This window comes from Helicoverpa zea, chromosome 31 (genome assembly GCF_022581195.2).
Source record: "Helicoverpa zea isolate HzStark_Cry1AcR chromosome 31, ilHelZeax1.1, whole genome shotgun sequence".
In the NCBI taxonomy this organism is placed as follows: domain Eukaryota; kingdom Metazoa; phylum Arthropoda; class Insecta; order Lepidoptera; family Noctuidae; genus Helicoverpa; species Helicoverpa zea.
In genome coordinates, this window is record NC_061482.1 from 2,154,400 (window position 1) to 2,169,571 (window position 15,172).

General features: G+C 45.6%; 1 protein-coding gene across 1 annotated transcript in view; it reads right to left on the reverse strand.

The window, feature by feature from the left end:
• Positions 1-15,172, reverse strand: part of LOC124644741 — a 112,311-nt gene that overhangs the window by 13,589 nt on the left and 83,550 nt on the right. The window contains exons 11-15 of the mRNA XM_047184235.1: positions 14,490-14,627; positions 11,912-12,064; positions 11,239-11,417; positions 10,169-10,372; positions 2,111-2,257 (exon numbers count right to left, since the gene is read on the reverse strand). Coding sequence (XP_047040191.1) covers positions 2,111-2,257; positions 10,169-10,372; positions 11,239-11,417; positions 11,912-12,064; positions 14,490-14,627 — 821 coding nt within the window. The remainder of the gene's footprint in view (positions 1-2,110; positions 2,258-10,168; positions 10,373-11,238; positions 11,418-11,911; positions 12,065-14,489; positions 14,628-15,172) is intronic.

Consider the following 15,172-nt stretch of genomic DNA (forward strand, 5'->3'; position numbering starts at 1 on the left):
ATATGGAGACGCTGGGAACTCTAGGGAGATCCGTTGTGACGCCCTTATAACGACAACGGCCATCACCTCTTCTACAGTTATCATGTAATGGCATCTAAGGTAACTAACTTCACCGTCTTCCGAAGACCGTAGGGACATGAAAATTGGCAGCTGTATACAGTTTATGAACTGATCTGCTGATGGGGCCGGAAGATGCGAAATGGAACTTCATGATAGATCATCGTACTATAGTTGTCTTTTGTTTGGACTTACTAGAAAGTTCTTGTAACAAACTTTGACCTCGATTAGGCTTCAAGATCTGATGACGAAGCCGGAAGATAGGAATTTAACGTCATCATCTGCCTACCTTTTTCTCAACTGTGTTGGGGTTGACTTCCAGTCTAACCGGATGCAGCTGAGTACTGCTATCTGTGCAGACTGCCTATCTGACCTTTTCAACCCAGTTACTCGGGCAACCCAATACCCCATGGTAAGACTGGTTTCAGACTTACTGGCTTCTAACTACCAATCAATCAATCAATCAAAAGTCATTTATTCAAAGTAGGCTGAAAATCAGCACTTTTTGAACGTCAAATCTACAAAAGACAGTCCCCAAAACGCCCGCCCTTCACCACTTCCTATGTGTTTTTGCTGGGAAGAAGTGGTGGAACAAACTCCCCAGCAACACCGGTAAGGACTGCCAAGACGTTCAATGACTGCCGGGACCAACAGTTTATCGTACCCTCCGAAACACGGTCAATGACCTCCAAAACATACTTAGAAAATTAGGATTAGTGATGGTGGTGATTATGACCTGACCTGGAAGAGAATCCAAACTCATGCTTAAGAGGTTGATTATTTATCCACGAGGCCACTACGACATCCCCCCCCCTGCCGTAAACTCTACGCGGGAGTCATGCGGTCCATGGCCCTTTACGGGGCCCCGGTATGGGCACGTTCGGTACGGCCGCGGGCCATACACTACCTGAACGTGCCCCAAAGGGTGATAGCCATTAGGCAAATCCGGGGGTACCGCACGATCTCCCGCGAAGCAGCTGGCCTACTAGCCGTACTGCCACCGTGGGATCTGGAGGCGAGAGTCTTCTTGCGCCTGTACGACTGGCGTGAGGAGACACTGCGCCAGGGGGATACCCCGTTGCCGCGGCAAGTTGTCGCGCAGCGGGCGGAGCTCCGGCGCGATCTCATGGTGGCCTGGAGGGAGCGACTGTCGCAACCCAGTGCAGGGCACGCCACCATCGTGGCGGTAAGTCCCCTCTTTGAGGAGTGGCTCGGGAGGAGTCACGGCGCCCTCACGTACCGCATGACGCAGGTCCTCACCGGACACGGTTGTTTCGGGAGGTACCTGCATCGAATCGGTCGTGAGGAGGCGCCCGGGTGTCACCACTGTGCGGACAGCCCCGAAGACACGGTGGACCACCCAGTCCACGTGTGCCCTTCGTGAGAAGTTCATCGCCGGGTCCTGGTCGAGGCTATAGGCGGTGGCGACCTCTCGGGTCCGGCCCTGATCCAGGCTTTGGTCTGGGGCGAGAGGGATTGGGATGCCGTTGCCTTCTTCGGCGAAGCAGTCATGCTCGAGAAGGAGGAGGCGGAACGATAGAGTTCACACCTCTCATTCCAGCCGCCGTGCTGGACCAAGTAGACAACACGGGCGCCGGATGTCGCGAGATGACTCCCGGCTACCGTAGGCGTGGGTCTGTGGGCGGTGAGTTCGGGTGGCTCATCGTCCCTCTGTCTGCTTAGACGACAGACCCGTGTCGACAGCGCGCGTTGTTCCACGCGCTCCTCAAAGAGATGTCAGCAACCCCAGCGGGGCCCAGCAAGGCCAAGGCCTGCCGGGGCTGCGGGTTGTTCGAAAGAGTTACCGCGGCCATGGTGTATAAAAGGCCTACGACGGAACACGACGGTTTTTAGTCAGTAAGAGTCTGACACTCCCTCACCGCTGCTTACCCAGCGGGAGGGGTCATTTGATGATTTTTGAAGTCGTTAAAAAAAAGTCCACTTACTATTAATAAAAGCGTGCTGTCCTAGTGTTTATGAAACTATCGTTAGTACGCCCAAAATTCAGATGTTTAACCTAATTTGTCTTTATAAGTATAGCAATTTATCTTACTTCAGCGCGAACTATCCTCTCCATGACATCGAAGAGAGTTTCATCCAGGGTGCATTTCTGGACGCCCTCGAACCACTCGTTGCGATGTTCGTTCGCCGTCTTCAGGGACACGTCCAAATTGTTGTACGTTTTCTCAGCTGCCAGATTCTGGAATAAGAAAAAAGAATATTTAAAAACACAATTTTTACGTGATCGTGTGAGTAAACAATCCTTTGGGTAATACTAGATCAGTAAGTTGGGTAAGAACTAAGTCATTTGTAGTACGATTTTTAATTCTAGTCAGTAAAATGACATTTCCAGTGTTGCAGGGTTTTAGTCCCAAATAAATAATGATGTGAAAAATCGAGATTTTAAAATCGAGAACTAAAAGTGAGTCGAGATTACATTTTAGTCTCTCTCTCTAGCAAAGCTTTGAATGTTGTGTACATAAATAATTGGACTTCAGATTTATGTACTGTATGTTGTGTTAAGTGTACTGATTGTGTAAGTCTGTTACTGTTCTTATTAAAATAAAATATAGTACTTCGGTAAAATTCTAGGTTCAGAGTCCGGCCCCTCAAATAAACCGCGGAAAAAAGTAATAATCTACACATAGCAGCCATAAGCTATCCACAATAATTCAATTCAAGTTGGGGAAGGGAGTAAGGGGTAGGGTCTTGATGGGAATCCCTGAATGTGAGCCCAACATCACCTGTAAAATGCCAAGAAACTAACTGCTGTTAGTGCCTGAACCTACCAGATTATGAAAATAAACTACACAAACCCACGCCTTCGGTAGATGGGAGTCGGCTCTCGTCACCAGGGGCCCACACCCACCGCAGCGGCTGGGATGAAGGCGTTAATTCTAAGTTTATCTGCCACTTCCTTCTCTAGCTACACTGCTTCGCAGAAGGAGGCGAGAACATCCCATTCCCTCTCACTCCGGCCCATGGCTTGAGGGCAGGGTGGGGCATGAGAGGTGGTCGCCGCCAATTGCCTCGCCGAGGAACCGGCAGTGCCCTTCCCACGCAGGGCACACCTGGACTGTGTGCTCCACCGTGACCTACGGACCGTTCGGACAGTGGCAACACCTGGGCGCCACGTCCCGTCCCCAAACAAACGTGTCCTTGACAAATGAGGACCTGTAAGGATACGCGGAAGGTAATTAAGGGGGCCATGATTCCTCCCGACCTATTTTTACCCATGTTGGGAGTACGGAACAGGAACAAAGACGGATTTCTGGAGTCTCATGGATACTATAAGTAGACATGGAACTCATCCTATGGAACCACCAAGAATCAAATCGACCAACTTGCTCGACGTCCGCAACCATCGTGGTGAGGAATCTAGTAGTAGCCGAGCCATCAATACGAATGACGTCAATAGCTGCAGGACCCCGACGCAAGCGAAGCTTTTCGGCCAGAGCTACGAAATCTCCACTTCTGCTGTCAACGTGGAGAGACATAGCCCATACTTAAACAGGCGTATCTCCGCAGTCGCTTATTAAGTCCTTTACAAGTTCTACTTCTGTCCGCGATTGCTTTTCTCTCCATTCTGGGGCAGCATCTGCGAACCTAAGAAAACCTTCGCCTTAGCTGCCCGACCTAACCCACACTTTATTCCTACAGGCTACATTTTAGTTAGCATAAAAAGTAAAATAGACACCTCTAAAATATGTGATCCAAGCACTTGTCTTCTTCGCAGTAACATTCAGTCACCTCACTCAGCCTCATGTCATGCAGTCCCTTCCTAAAGCATCCATGCCGTAAAAATCTATGAGACCTGGTAATCCGGCTCCACCCAAACTGCACTAAGGCGCTTGGCTGGTACATAGACCAGTGATCGTGACATCGGAGGGACAGCTTCAGCGCTGGCGAGAGGATTTTGAGGAAATCTTTCGAGTTCGAAACGAACCCGTAATGGCAGCCATACCTGCTGCCAGCTTGCCCACACAAAACCTCAAAATTGCTGTATCCTCTCCTATAGGGGAAGAGGTATTGAAGGCTATCCGCAAACTAAATCATGGGAAAGCCTCAGGAGTCGACCTAATCACAGCGGAAAAGCTTAGAGGAGACATACAACCGCTACAAACGAACTAATGCCCCTTTTGCGAGACATCTGATCAGCCGAAGAGTTATCCTAACCAAGTGAATGTGGTAAAATGAGAAGCATCAGTTTGCTCTCGATTCCTTGTAAAGTGTCCTGCCTGATCATCTTGGACAGGTTGTCGAGGACCATCGAACCTCTTTTTCTGAAACAGCAAGCTAGCTTCCGACACAGTCGATCGTGCGAAGACCAGACCATCACCTTCCGCATGGTCCTTGAAAAGGCGTCAAAGGGAAATGTACTTGACCTGTGTGGGACTTGCGATCTCCGGCAAACTGCTCTGCAAAAACGCTACGATAGAATTTTATCTGGGACCGGCTGCATGAAATTGGAGTACCCGAGAAGATCACCAAAGTATTATAAAGTACCCTATAAGTATTAAGTACCATATTAAAGGCCATCTACATGAAATATTCTTGTAGGGTGACTCACGACGGCCTCGTCTCGGAAGACATATCTTGCGGATGAGCGCCTGGGCGGGTGTCTCCTGTCACCACTCCTCTTCCTTACCGTTCTGGACATCAAGGTTCATACCATCCAAAACAAGCGCAATAGCTTAGAGGGGGGGGGGAGGGCTATCCAATTTATTGGAAGATTTGGACTATGCTGACGACCTAAGTCAAGCGAAACAAAACGACCTACAGCGAGAGGCTATGGAGACGGGACTAAAAATCAACACCCGGAAGACCCAGGAATGAGGTGCCCATTACCGTTACTCATCGGCACAGAGGGGGTGGAACGGACCACTAATTCACATACCTCGGCAGGGATGTGTCAGAAACAGGACGGATCGAAGAGGACATCACGTCAAGGCACGTCGCATATGCTTCAGGTCTTCGTCAATCGCTGCCTTCGTCCTCTTTCCAGTATTTAGAGGCCCGAGGAAATCTAAAACTGCGATGAGACGAGTGTCATATGTTATAGTGGGCGTGAGTGTCAGTATGACGAAGCACGATGACAGGGGAAAATGGAAGAGGATGACATATTGCGCCGACCCCAAATAAAATTGGGAACAGGGCAGGAGGGAGAAGAACTGCGATGAGATACTCCAAAATGAAGAGAGGCTTGGGGAGAAGCTTTGCTAGCTTGGTGGGCTTGAGGCTTGTTGATAGTGAGAAGAGCATTGCCCAGAAATGCCAAGTAACCCCCTGCGATGTTAAATGGCGGAACTCCAACAAGCAGAGTCCTAGCCCGTCGGAGTCATCCACGTAGACGCTCGTTCCTCTGGAATCTTCTGTATCTGTGCTAAGCGCGACCGCCATCCAAAAGATGCAGGTGAGCTGAGGCTGCAGGGCGAAAGGCCACGTCAGCGCTTCAAAACGGAGACTACTCACTAGAAAGGATACAAACACAAAACCAAGAATGCCCATAGGTTCTGTGGTGACACCCCCACCTTCGGGCTAGGCTTACCTTAGTTAAAAAGGTTGTTGAAACCGAAACAGTGCAAAACCGAACCGATCTTATATCAACGGCTTTTAGTATAAAACAAGGACACGAATTGCTTATTGGAATGTGCGAACGCTAGGTGACTACAGCTGACTACAGGCTATCAGAAGAAATGCTGACATACAAATTGCTACACTCGACGTCAGTTAATGCCAGGGGGGAAGCCAGGGTATGGTCTTGGTGGGAATCGCTGGATGTGAGACCAGCATTACCGATAAAACGCCAAGAAACCATCAGTCGTGTTAGTTAGTGGTGGAACACCGAATTTGAGCAGAGCCCTGTTCAGTCCAAGTTACCAACGCCATCGCCGTTCCTCCTGGGAACTGCTGTACCGCGCAATCGCGAGGCCAACACCACGAGATACAGCTGAGCTGAAGGTGCAGGGTGAAAGGCGAGTCTTCTGCGCCACAAAACAGAACCAATCTCATCAGGGAGGAAACCCGAGAAAAAACCCGAGCACACCTACAGGCTCCAATCATTCGCTTACCCACAAAACTGAACTCAAAAAAGATTAAAGAAACTGAAACAGTTTCAGTTTCTTTAATCTTTTAAGCAAAACTGGACCGATCAAACTACGACGACATTTGGCATGAAAATACGGACACGAATTCCTCGTTGGAACCTGCGAACACTGAGCAAAGATAGCCGACTTGCCCAAGCAGAAACAGAAATGTTGCGATACAAACTGCAGATACTCGGTCTCAGCAAAGTGCGCAGAAACGGATTCGGTGAACTGAGAACGTCCAGGGGCCTTACATTTCTTTACTCCGGGAAGGAAGATGAAGAGGACGTACGTAAAAACGGCGTGGGATTCCTCCTTCATTCTGAAGCCGCAAAGAAGAGCCTACTGGACTGGAAATCCATCTCAGAGAGAATCATTACAGCCCGGTTTAACAGCAAAGCCCGTAAGATAACCGTCGTTCAGTGCTATGCGCCTACAAACCCGGCACCAGAGGAAGACAAAGACGATTTCTACAGTGCACTCAACCTGACCTTGAAAAACATCCGCAAACAGGACATAGTAATCGTCATGGGAGAACTGAACAGACAACGACGGCTGTCAAAGACACATATTATGGGTATACAAAGGATGGGAGTACGGAACGAGAACCGAGAGAGATTCTTGGAGTTCTGCCAGGACAACGACCTGACCATGGGAGGCACGGTTTTTATACATGGAGACCACCATTAGTATACATGGAACTCACCCGATGAAATCACTAAGAACCAAACCGACCACCTTGCCATCAGCTCCAAATGGCGCTCATCACTGCTCGACGTCCGCAACCGTCGTGGCACGGATTTCGACAGCGACCACCATCTAGTCGTAGCCGAGGTGCGGCTCAAAGTAGCGGTAGCTCGTGCTGCCAGCTCGACGTCCAGGGTAGGGAAACGACTTGAGGTCAACAAGCTGTGGGACCCAGACAAATCCGAAGCCTTTCGGTTAGAGCTGCGAAATCGCTTCTCCGTTCTCAAACCTTCCACTATTTCTGCCAACGCGGAGTGGAACCACATCAAAATGGTCTAAACAGAGACCAGCTCCGTTGTTCTTGGACGTAAAACACACGCTCGTGAGTACTGGATGTTACAACGAACCTGGAACCTCATTGAAGAAAGGCTCCAGCTCCACCTTCAACTTCTGCAACCAGCGACGTAGCAGTGCGCGAAAACCTGAAGCTGCAATACTGCCTGATACGCAGGAAAATTTTCCTGCGTTGGGCTGACACTGGGCTGATACTGCTGCGGATTGCGCACAACGTGCTGCTAACTCCGGTAATCTCAGGGAGGTGTACAAGGCGACGAAGACCTTGTCCGGGGATCGGAACCAGAGGAAGAAGCAGCCCTTAAAAGACAAAGGAGCCCAGCTGATTGTGACATCGCAGGGACAGCTTCAACAATGGCGGGAGCACTTCGAGGAAATCTTCTGAGTCTCGAATGACCCCGTAACCACGGCCATACCTGCTGCCAGCTTGCCCACATCAAACCTGGACATCGATGTGTCTCCTCCTACAGGGGAGGAGGTAGTGAAGGCTATCTATAGGCTGAAAAATGGAAAAGCCCCAGGAGTCGACCTCATCACAGCGGAAATGCTAAAAGCCGACGTTACCACCGCAGCAAACGCGCTGACTCTCCTTTTGCGGAACATCTGGTTAGCCAAGTTAGCTGATGACTGGCCTTCTCATCACCGTCCCCAAGAAGGGAGACCTGAGTGAATGCGGCAATTGGAAAGGCATCACTTTGCTCTCGACTCCTTCCAAGGTGTCCTCTGCCAGATCATCCTGGATAGGTTGTCAGGGGCCTCTTCTGCGTAAAGAGCAGGCTAGCTTCCGTCGCAATCGATCGTGCACGGACCAGAACAACACCTTGCGCACAATCCTCGAACAGGCATCAGAATGGCAGAGGGAAATGTACTTGACCTTTGTGGACTTCGGAAAAGCCTTCGACACGTTGCGATGGAATTGCATCTGGGACCGGCTTCGTGAAATTGGAGTCCCCGAGAAGATCATGAGCATAATTAAGGCTATCTACGGGAAATATTCTTGTAGGGTAACTCACGACGGCCTCCTCTCGGAGGACATACCGGTTCATGCGGGTGTGCACCAGGCGTGTCTCCTTTCGCCTCTCCTCTTCCTTGTTGTCCTTGATGGCATCATGAACCGTACCACCAAAAACAAGCGCCGCGGCATAGAGTGGCGACTATCCAACGTCTTGGAAGATCTGGATTATGCCGACGACCGATGCCTATTGAGCCACACGCGAACTGAAATGCAAGCCAAACTGGACGACCTACGGCGAAACGGTCGATTCCATGGAGACTCCATGGCCGGAGACGGGTTTGAAAATTAACACCCGGAGTGGAGTGACGTGCTCATTACCGCTGCTCATCGGCACAGAGGGAGTGGAGAGAGTCCACAAGTTCACCTACCTCGGTAGTGTTGTGTTGGAAACAGGAGGGACCGAGGAGGACATTACCTCGAGGATCGCCAAAGGGAGAGCAACCTTCGCACAGCTCCGTCCTGTGTGGCAATCACGGAAACTGACCAGGAAAGTTAAGCTCAAGATATTCCGGTCCGATGTCAAAACTGTATTGCTGTACGGATGCGAAACGTGGAAGGCCATAAAAGACATCTCGCGTAAGCTCCAGGTCTTCGTCAATCGCTGCCTTCTTCTTATTCTTGGCATATACTGGCCCGAGAAATTCTCCAACGTAGACCTGTGGGATAACTGCGGTGAGACACCGATCGACCAGCAGTTCAAACGTCGCAACTAGAACTGGATCGGAGACACGCTCCGAAGGGACCCGATCACATCTAGAGGCAAGCCCTTGACTGGAATCCATAAGGGAAGCGTAAACGTGGCCGCCCTAAACAATCCCGGCGGCGGACGATCATCGCAGAGGCGGCCCAAGCAGAAGCTGAAATGCTGGTATACAAACTGCAAATACTTGGCCTAATGAACTCACACTGCTCACTCAGGAGTAATGGACGCACATCAAGCACGAATATTTTGGAAGAACTAATTTTAAAAGTTATGCAAAAGTAAGATCCCATTGTAAATTGTTTACAGCGAGGGCAATTCCAGTTTATAGAACGTAAACTAACTTCATAAACACTTATTAGTACGTAAATAGTGTCTATGAAGACCGGCGCTGCAACCTAATGTATTTATACCCCGCACATACAAGTTTATCGAATTACCTACTCTAGCAGCACACTTTGTGGGGCAATGTCAGACTTCCACGAGAATTTAATTTACGACACGAATAGCATGGAGTACACACAATCAAAGGCAATGTTTAGAAAATAGTAATAAAAACTGTTTCCCGTGGATTCATGGCCCTAGGGAAAAAGAAGACTATTGGAGCCGCTCTGGCTTTCCCTATTTAAAAGGAAACCAAAGAAAAAGACGACGCCGACACTGTTTTATGACAGTTCTACTTTCTAGAAGACCAAACTATTTATTTATTTTATTTATTTATTTAACTTTATGAAATCATACAATTACAAAGGCGGACTTAATGCCATGGGCATTCTCTCCAGTCAACCTTAAGGTGATGCAGACATAACATGGTAGGTGCATTACTTACTTAGAAAGGCATGTATAAGACAACTAGAGATTAACATTTTAATATAATACTAAAATAGACGTAAATACATAAATATTATTACACATATACAACGTTATTTTTTGTTTATGCGAAACCTGATACACCTATCTAGTATTTTTATGTAAAGAATCTATGTACGAAATTTCAAAACCGTATCATGAAAAATCACAAACTTATAAGCTTGTTAAGTTACGGGACTGTCCGTAAAAATACATAATCACCACAAAACGCACACATGCCGCGCAACGCGATAGCACTGTGCGCTCGCGCCCGCTATGAACTCGCCGTGACCTTTGTTTATTGTCATCGTGAATCATTTAAAGACAACATCTCCATCCGTACCAGATATTTTCATCAATAACATTCAAGTCAAAATATCCATTAAGATTCAAGATAAAATAAACAAAATGAATACGTACAATGACGTCGAATTTGGCGTAAATGTCCTTCAGACGTCCGTCACTGTCGATGATGGGGAGCGCAGAGACGCGACGGTTGACGAATTTCCGAAGCGCGTCTATGATAGACGTGTCTTCGGTGGCAGTCTCGATGTCATTGTGAGTGCCTATGCGCAGGTCACGGAGCTTGCGTTGCAGGTACGCGGGCTTTGGCAAGTCGTTTATCTGGAATCAGGTTAATACCAATATTATATAAAACGAAGATACAGGAAACAAAAATATAAGTTACACAATAAAAATATTATAAACATCATCTGCCTAGCCTTTTCCCAACTATGTTGGGGACGCTTCCAAAGTTTCAAGGTCTATCTTGATGCAGCTGTCGTTTCAGCCGAAAGACATCCATAAAGGCATCCCCCAAGGTTCGACAGTTTGCTCGGTCTTCAGCAACCCACGATCTGTGTGCCCAATCCATTACCATGTCGGTGACTTTGGTTTTTCTGCGGATTTCTCCATTGCTCCATTGCTCCATTCGTCGTCTTTTATGGCAGCCAGATCTCTGCCGGAGATTCTGAGGACGCCCTGCCCCGTCACTTCCTTGACTGCTGCCGTGGTCGAAATTGGATGTCGGGGCTGAGGACTTGGCGCAGTGGCTTTTCATGAATAGAGATTAATTGTCCATACTCACCGCGCAGTTTGGGATATTTTTAGCTATGGAGATGAATGAAGGAATGAAATGAAATACCGCCAGCAGTCGGCCGCCAGAGCCTCGTCTGTTACTCAGCTGGGTGACCACCGGACAGGTGAGATTGGTAATTGGGCAAGATGATGTTGGTTTGCCCCCTACCCCACCTGCAGCTGCCTACCTGACGTCTAACGTATCGTCTACCAAAGATGTTTATATGACACCTGGGACGCCGGGACACACCAGTCTATCGTGCCTTCCGACACTCAAGAACTCGTCATGTCAGGTGACAGATGGTGACACAACCACGGGAAGACCACGCCAAGCCTTGCGAACTTTATGATCGATCGGTCTGTGACCGATCTTACCTACGAGCTCTTAAAAAAATAAATAAGTTAATACTCACATATAAAAATAGAAAACGCAGTATCCTCTTATGCGTGAGTATGTAGAGCACGTTGCCTGTCTCCGGTTCGATGACGGGCAATCGATGGATGCGGTTGGTGATCAGAATTCGGATGGCCTCGAACAGCGAGCTGTCGGGCCCAATGGACACCAGCGGCATTACCGATCCTTGCAGTACTTCTGAAAATGTCGGCAAATTTTGTTTAGAATTGAAATAGTTTAGGGATTATTTGAACATTGGAGGAGATGTGAACATCACGTTACATGTTACCACCAATGAAGGTTGAGTGTATCTGATTGACAGTCAACTTAGACCAGGTTGACGAGTCCTGGTTTACCTCGTGGCGACTGAGATTTGTTAAGCTTATTTAAACATATATTGAACTCTTAGGAAGTTTTAAGATGGACTTTCCTTTCTGAGTACATGAATTTGTTTTCGTAAGGTGGCAGGTCTTCTATTTATAGAGTAAGCAGGTTCACGACTTTTCCCGGCCTTTGCCCGGGCAACTGGGTTGAGGAGAACAGATAGGCAGTCGATCCTTGTAAAACGCTGGTACTCAGCTACATCCGGGTAGGCTGGAAGCCGACCCCAACGTAGTTGGGAAAAGGCTCAGGAGACTTGCAGCATTTACATAAACCATTTTTTTATACATAAGATGACATTTTCAACTCACCGCGCCAAGTCTCAAGTTTGTGCTCCTCAAGTTCTTCCATGGTGACATTGGGACTGGTGTAGTACATTTGCAGTATCTTGATGAAGTCCGTGATGGTGAGCATGCCCACATACTTGTGGCGCTGCGAGTCCCATAGAGGCGCAGCGCGGACTCCTGTTGGCAAACTTGGAATTGGTATTGGCTGGCCAATGTATGTTGGAATATTGGTGGCCAATATAAAGGTAGAAGTCAAGTAGCAAACTTGGAATTGGTATTGGCTGGCCAATGTTGTGGTATTGGTGGCCAACGTAAATCATCGCTGAATAATTCGGTTACGTCAAATATTCTAGATACGACCTACAAGCCTATTGATTGAGCAACTGTAATATTACAATCTCCACCGAATGGAAGTGTCAATTTTCATAAAAAATACGCTTGAATTTCGCTATTATAGTGATCGAGTACAACTTTGCACCCTAAACTCTGAGCCGTGAAAAAAAAAACTATTTATAAAAAAAGTGCATGAAATAGTGTATAATAAAGATACTCCACGCACCTGGCAACACTACCTAAATCAAGATTAAACTGGATAACAAGTTCGAGTGGGTGTTGCCATCAAGTGTTCACAAATGACACTGAAGACTGAATATGACAGCTATACATGATAATTTATATAAATTGCAGGTAACTATGTATGTCGCACTTGACTATAATAAACGGCTCTAACTACCGAGCACAGAAACGTCACTTAATTTTTAAGTGCTGCTCAAAGATCATTTTATCTCTGTTACGAAAGTCACTGCGACAGAAAGACCTTAGTTAATTGACGTTTGAGTATTCCAACTTTAGTTATTTGTTAGACAGAAGGCAGAGCAAGACGCATAGAAAAATATCTGGTGATATCGTGCATATAGCAATAATAATTTTATTCTCGTAGCTTAAATAAAATGCCAATTTTATTTTTAATTTATTTTTCTAAATGCAATGCTGCGTACTATAGTTCGGCCATTCAGAGAATGCGTTCCTGACACGTCGCGATTGAACTGACGACGTAACTTTGCAATGGCGTTGCAGTTACGATAAAAATATTTTTGCTGGTTGTTTACCGTTTTAACAATTGAGGAGCATTAAAACAACATTATTATATCAATAATCAATGAATGTTATTACGTCGTCAGTTCAATCGCGACGTGTCAGGAACGCATTCTCTGAATGGCCGAACTATAATGGTGTTCAATTTAACGCTTAAAGTACATGACACCATTTATATTAAGAATACTATAAAATGTATTTAATCTTATTTAGCTGTTATATATCATACAAACTTATAGATTTTTTTACATCTGAAACATACATACATTGGTCAAACCCAACTTGATATTTAAGAGTATAGTATCAGATTTCCTCAGTTGTGTAACGAGGCAAAGCTATTCCTATTATAGGTATAAGGAAAACCATTCACTATATCTGTGGGAATACCAGTCTCAGTAGTTAGAAGCAATTTGGATACAAATAGTTACACACAGCATGTATCATTCTACTTATATCATAAGTGCAAAATTGCATGTTTGGATGTTTGTTCCTCTTTCTCGCAGAAAGTTCTGTATGAATTTTGATGAAACTTGTCATTATTATAGCTTATGTATCAAAATATCATGGACTACTTTTTATCAATATGTGCAGGAAGTATTTCCCTCAGGACGCAGGTGGAAGCTAGTATCAACTAATCTTGATATCAACATACAAGATAGTGTGATAGTGATTTCGCAATTGCCCTGTCTTCTGTCGGATAAAACCGCCTTAAGAAACAATACAACCGCAAGGCAGAGATTGTAATCGAATACGAGCTAATTTAATCAATACTCTTGATATTAAAGTCATAAAGTTCAATGACTTTATCGGCCTTATCTTCTAAACACTGATTAAATATAATCTATAAAGAAGTCTTGCCTAACATTCGTATAAAATCGTGTTTTAAACCTGTTTATAGTATCGATTTATTTACTATAAAATAATATTATAATAACTGTGGTGTAAAATTCGCAATTAAGCCTTTTTCTGTAAAAGTTCAGGAACGATAAACACCTTGGTTTCCATGGCAACGCGGCCGTATTGTTTCTTATGGGATTCGGCCGTACATTGAACACCACAGCTGTATAAATAAATCAGAAATGTTATATGAACATGTTGATGTACATATTATGTATGTATTTAATCTCGCTTTGCAATTATATTCGCTAGAGTATATAAAAAATCGCATCGCTTTTGCATTCGCTCAGAAAAAATTACGTTGTATGAACGCTAGGGGAGATCAGGTCAAGGTGTAAAAAAAATAATAATAATACAACTTAACAACTTGACCTGGGCTCTGCTATAACTAGGCACTATACTTAACGACGCTCTAACAGTTACTATAATAAATATAACCTAACAAAACAGTACACGTCAAAACCAAAATGACATTGAAAAGCAGGAAAAAACAACAGCGGCATTATGATGAGCAAAATATTTGTTCCTAGTAACTTTTATGTTAGTAAACTAACCTGATATTTGCACTCAACATAAATGGCCATAGATACAGGAGTACGGGGTCACTGACCGTTATAGACGAGAGCGAAGAACGCCTTCTTCACCAGTAGCTGTGTGTCAAATACCACCAACTTCGCCGACGTCGGTATCAAGTCGTAACATTTGTGAAACTTGAAGAACTTCACGAATATCTGGGACTCATCTTCCTCTGTAAAGATCATAATTAAAAGAATTTTTATTTATCGTACATTGAAACATGCTCGTGGTACGGCAACACGGACATAAAATAAGATATGAGTCATTTTGGACGGCTATTTATAACTTCGCTCGTACACTAGTGTTTGTTAAAGTCGGCACACTCGACGGTGTTCGGAACGCGATTGGTTAATTTTAACAATGTTTTATCGTATTATTTTAGATTTCGCACGTGTGTGCGTATGTTTTTTCCTTGTCTGTGAAAGGAAATATGAAGGCGATCGAGTCATTGTTGACTGAAACTATGACGTTTGAAACGTATTTGGTTATGATTTTTTTAAAATAACATAATGAAAAATAAAAAAATAACACCATTAAACTTAATGAAACTATTAAGTAAACACAAAATCAGGCATCAGAATATTTTTGTGTTTATGAACCCTGACCAAACAGTTCGATAGTGGAAAAAATACGACACCTAAAGTAGTTAAGGCAGATAGAAAAACACAGTAAACACAATAAAGCAACGCGCATATTGTTTCAAGTTTCAATCAATAA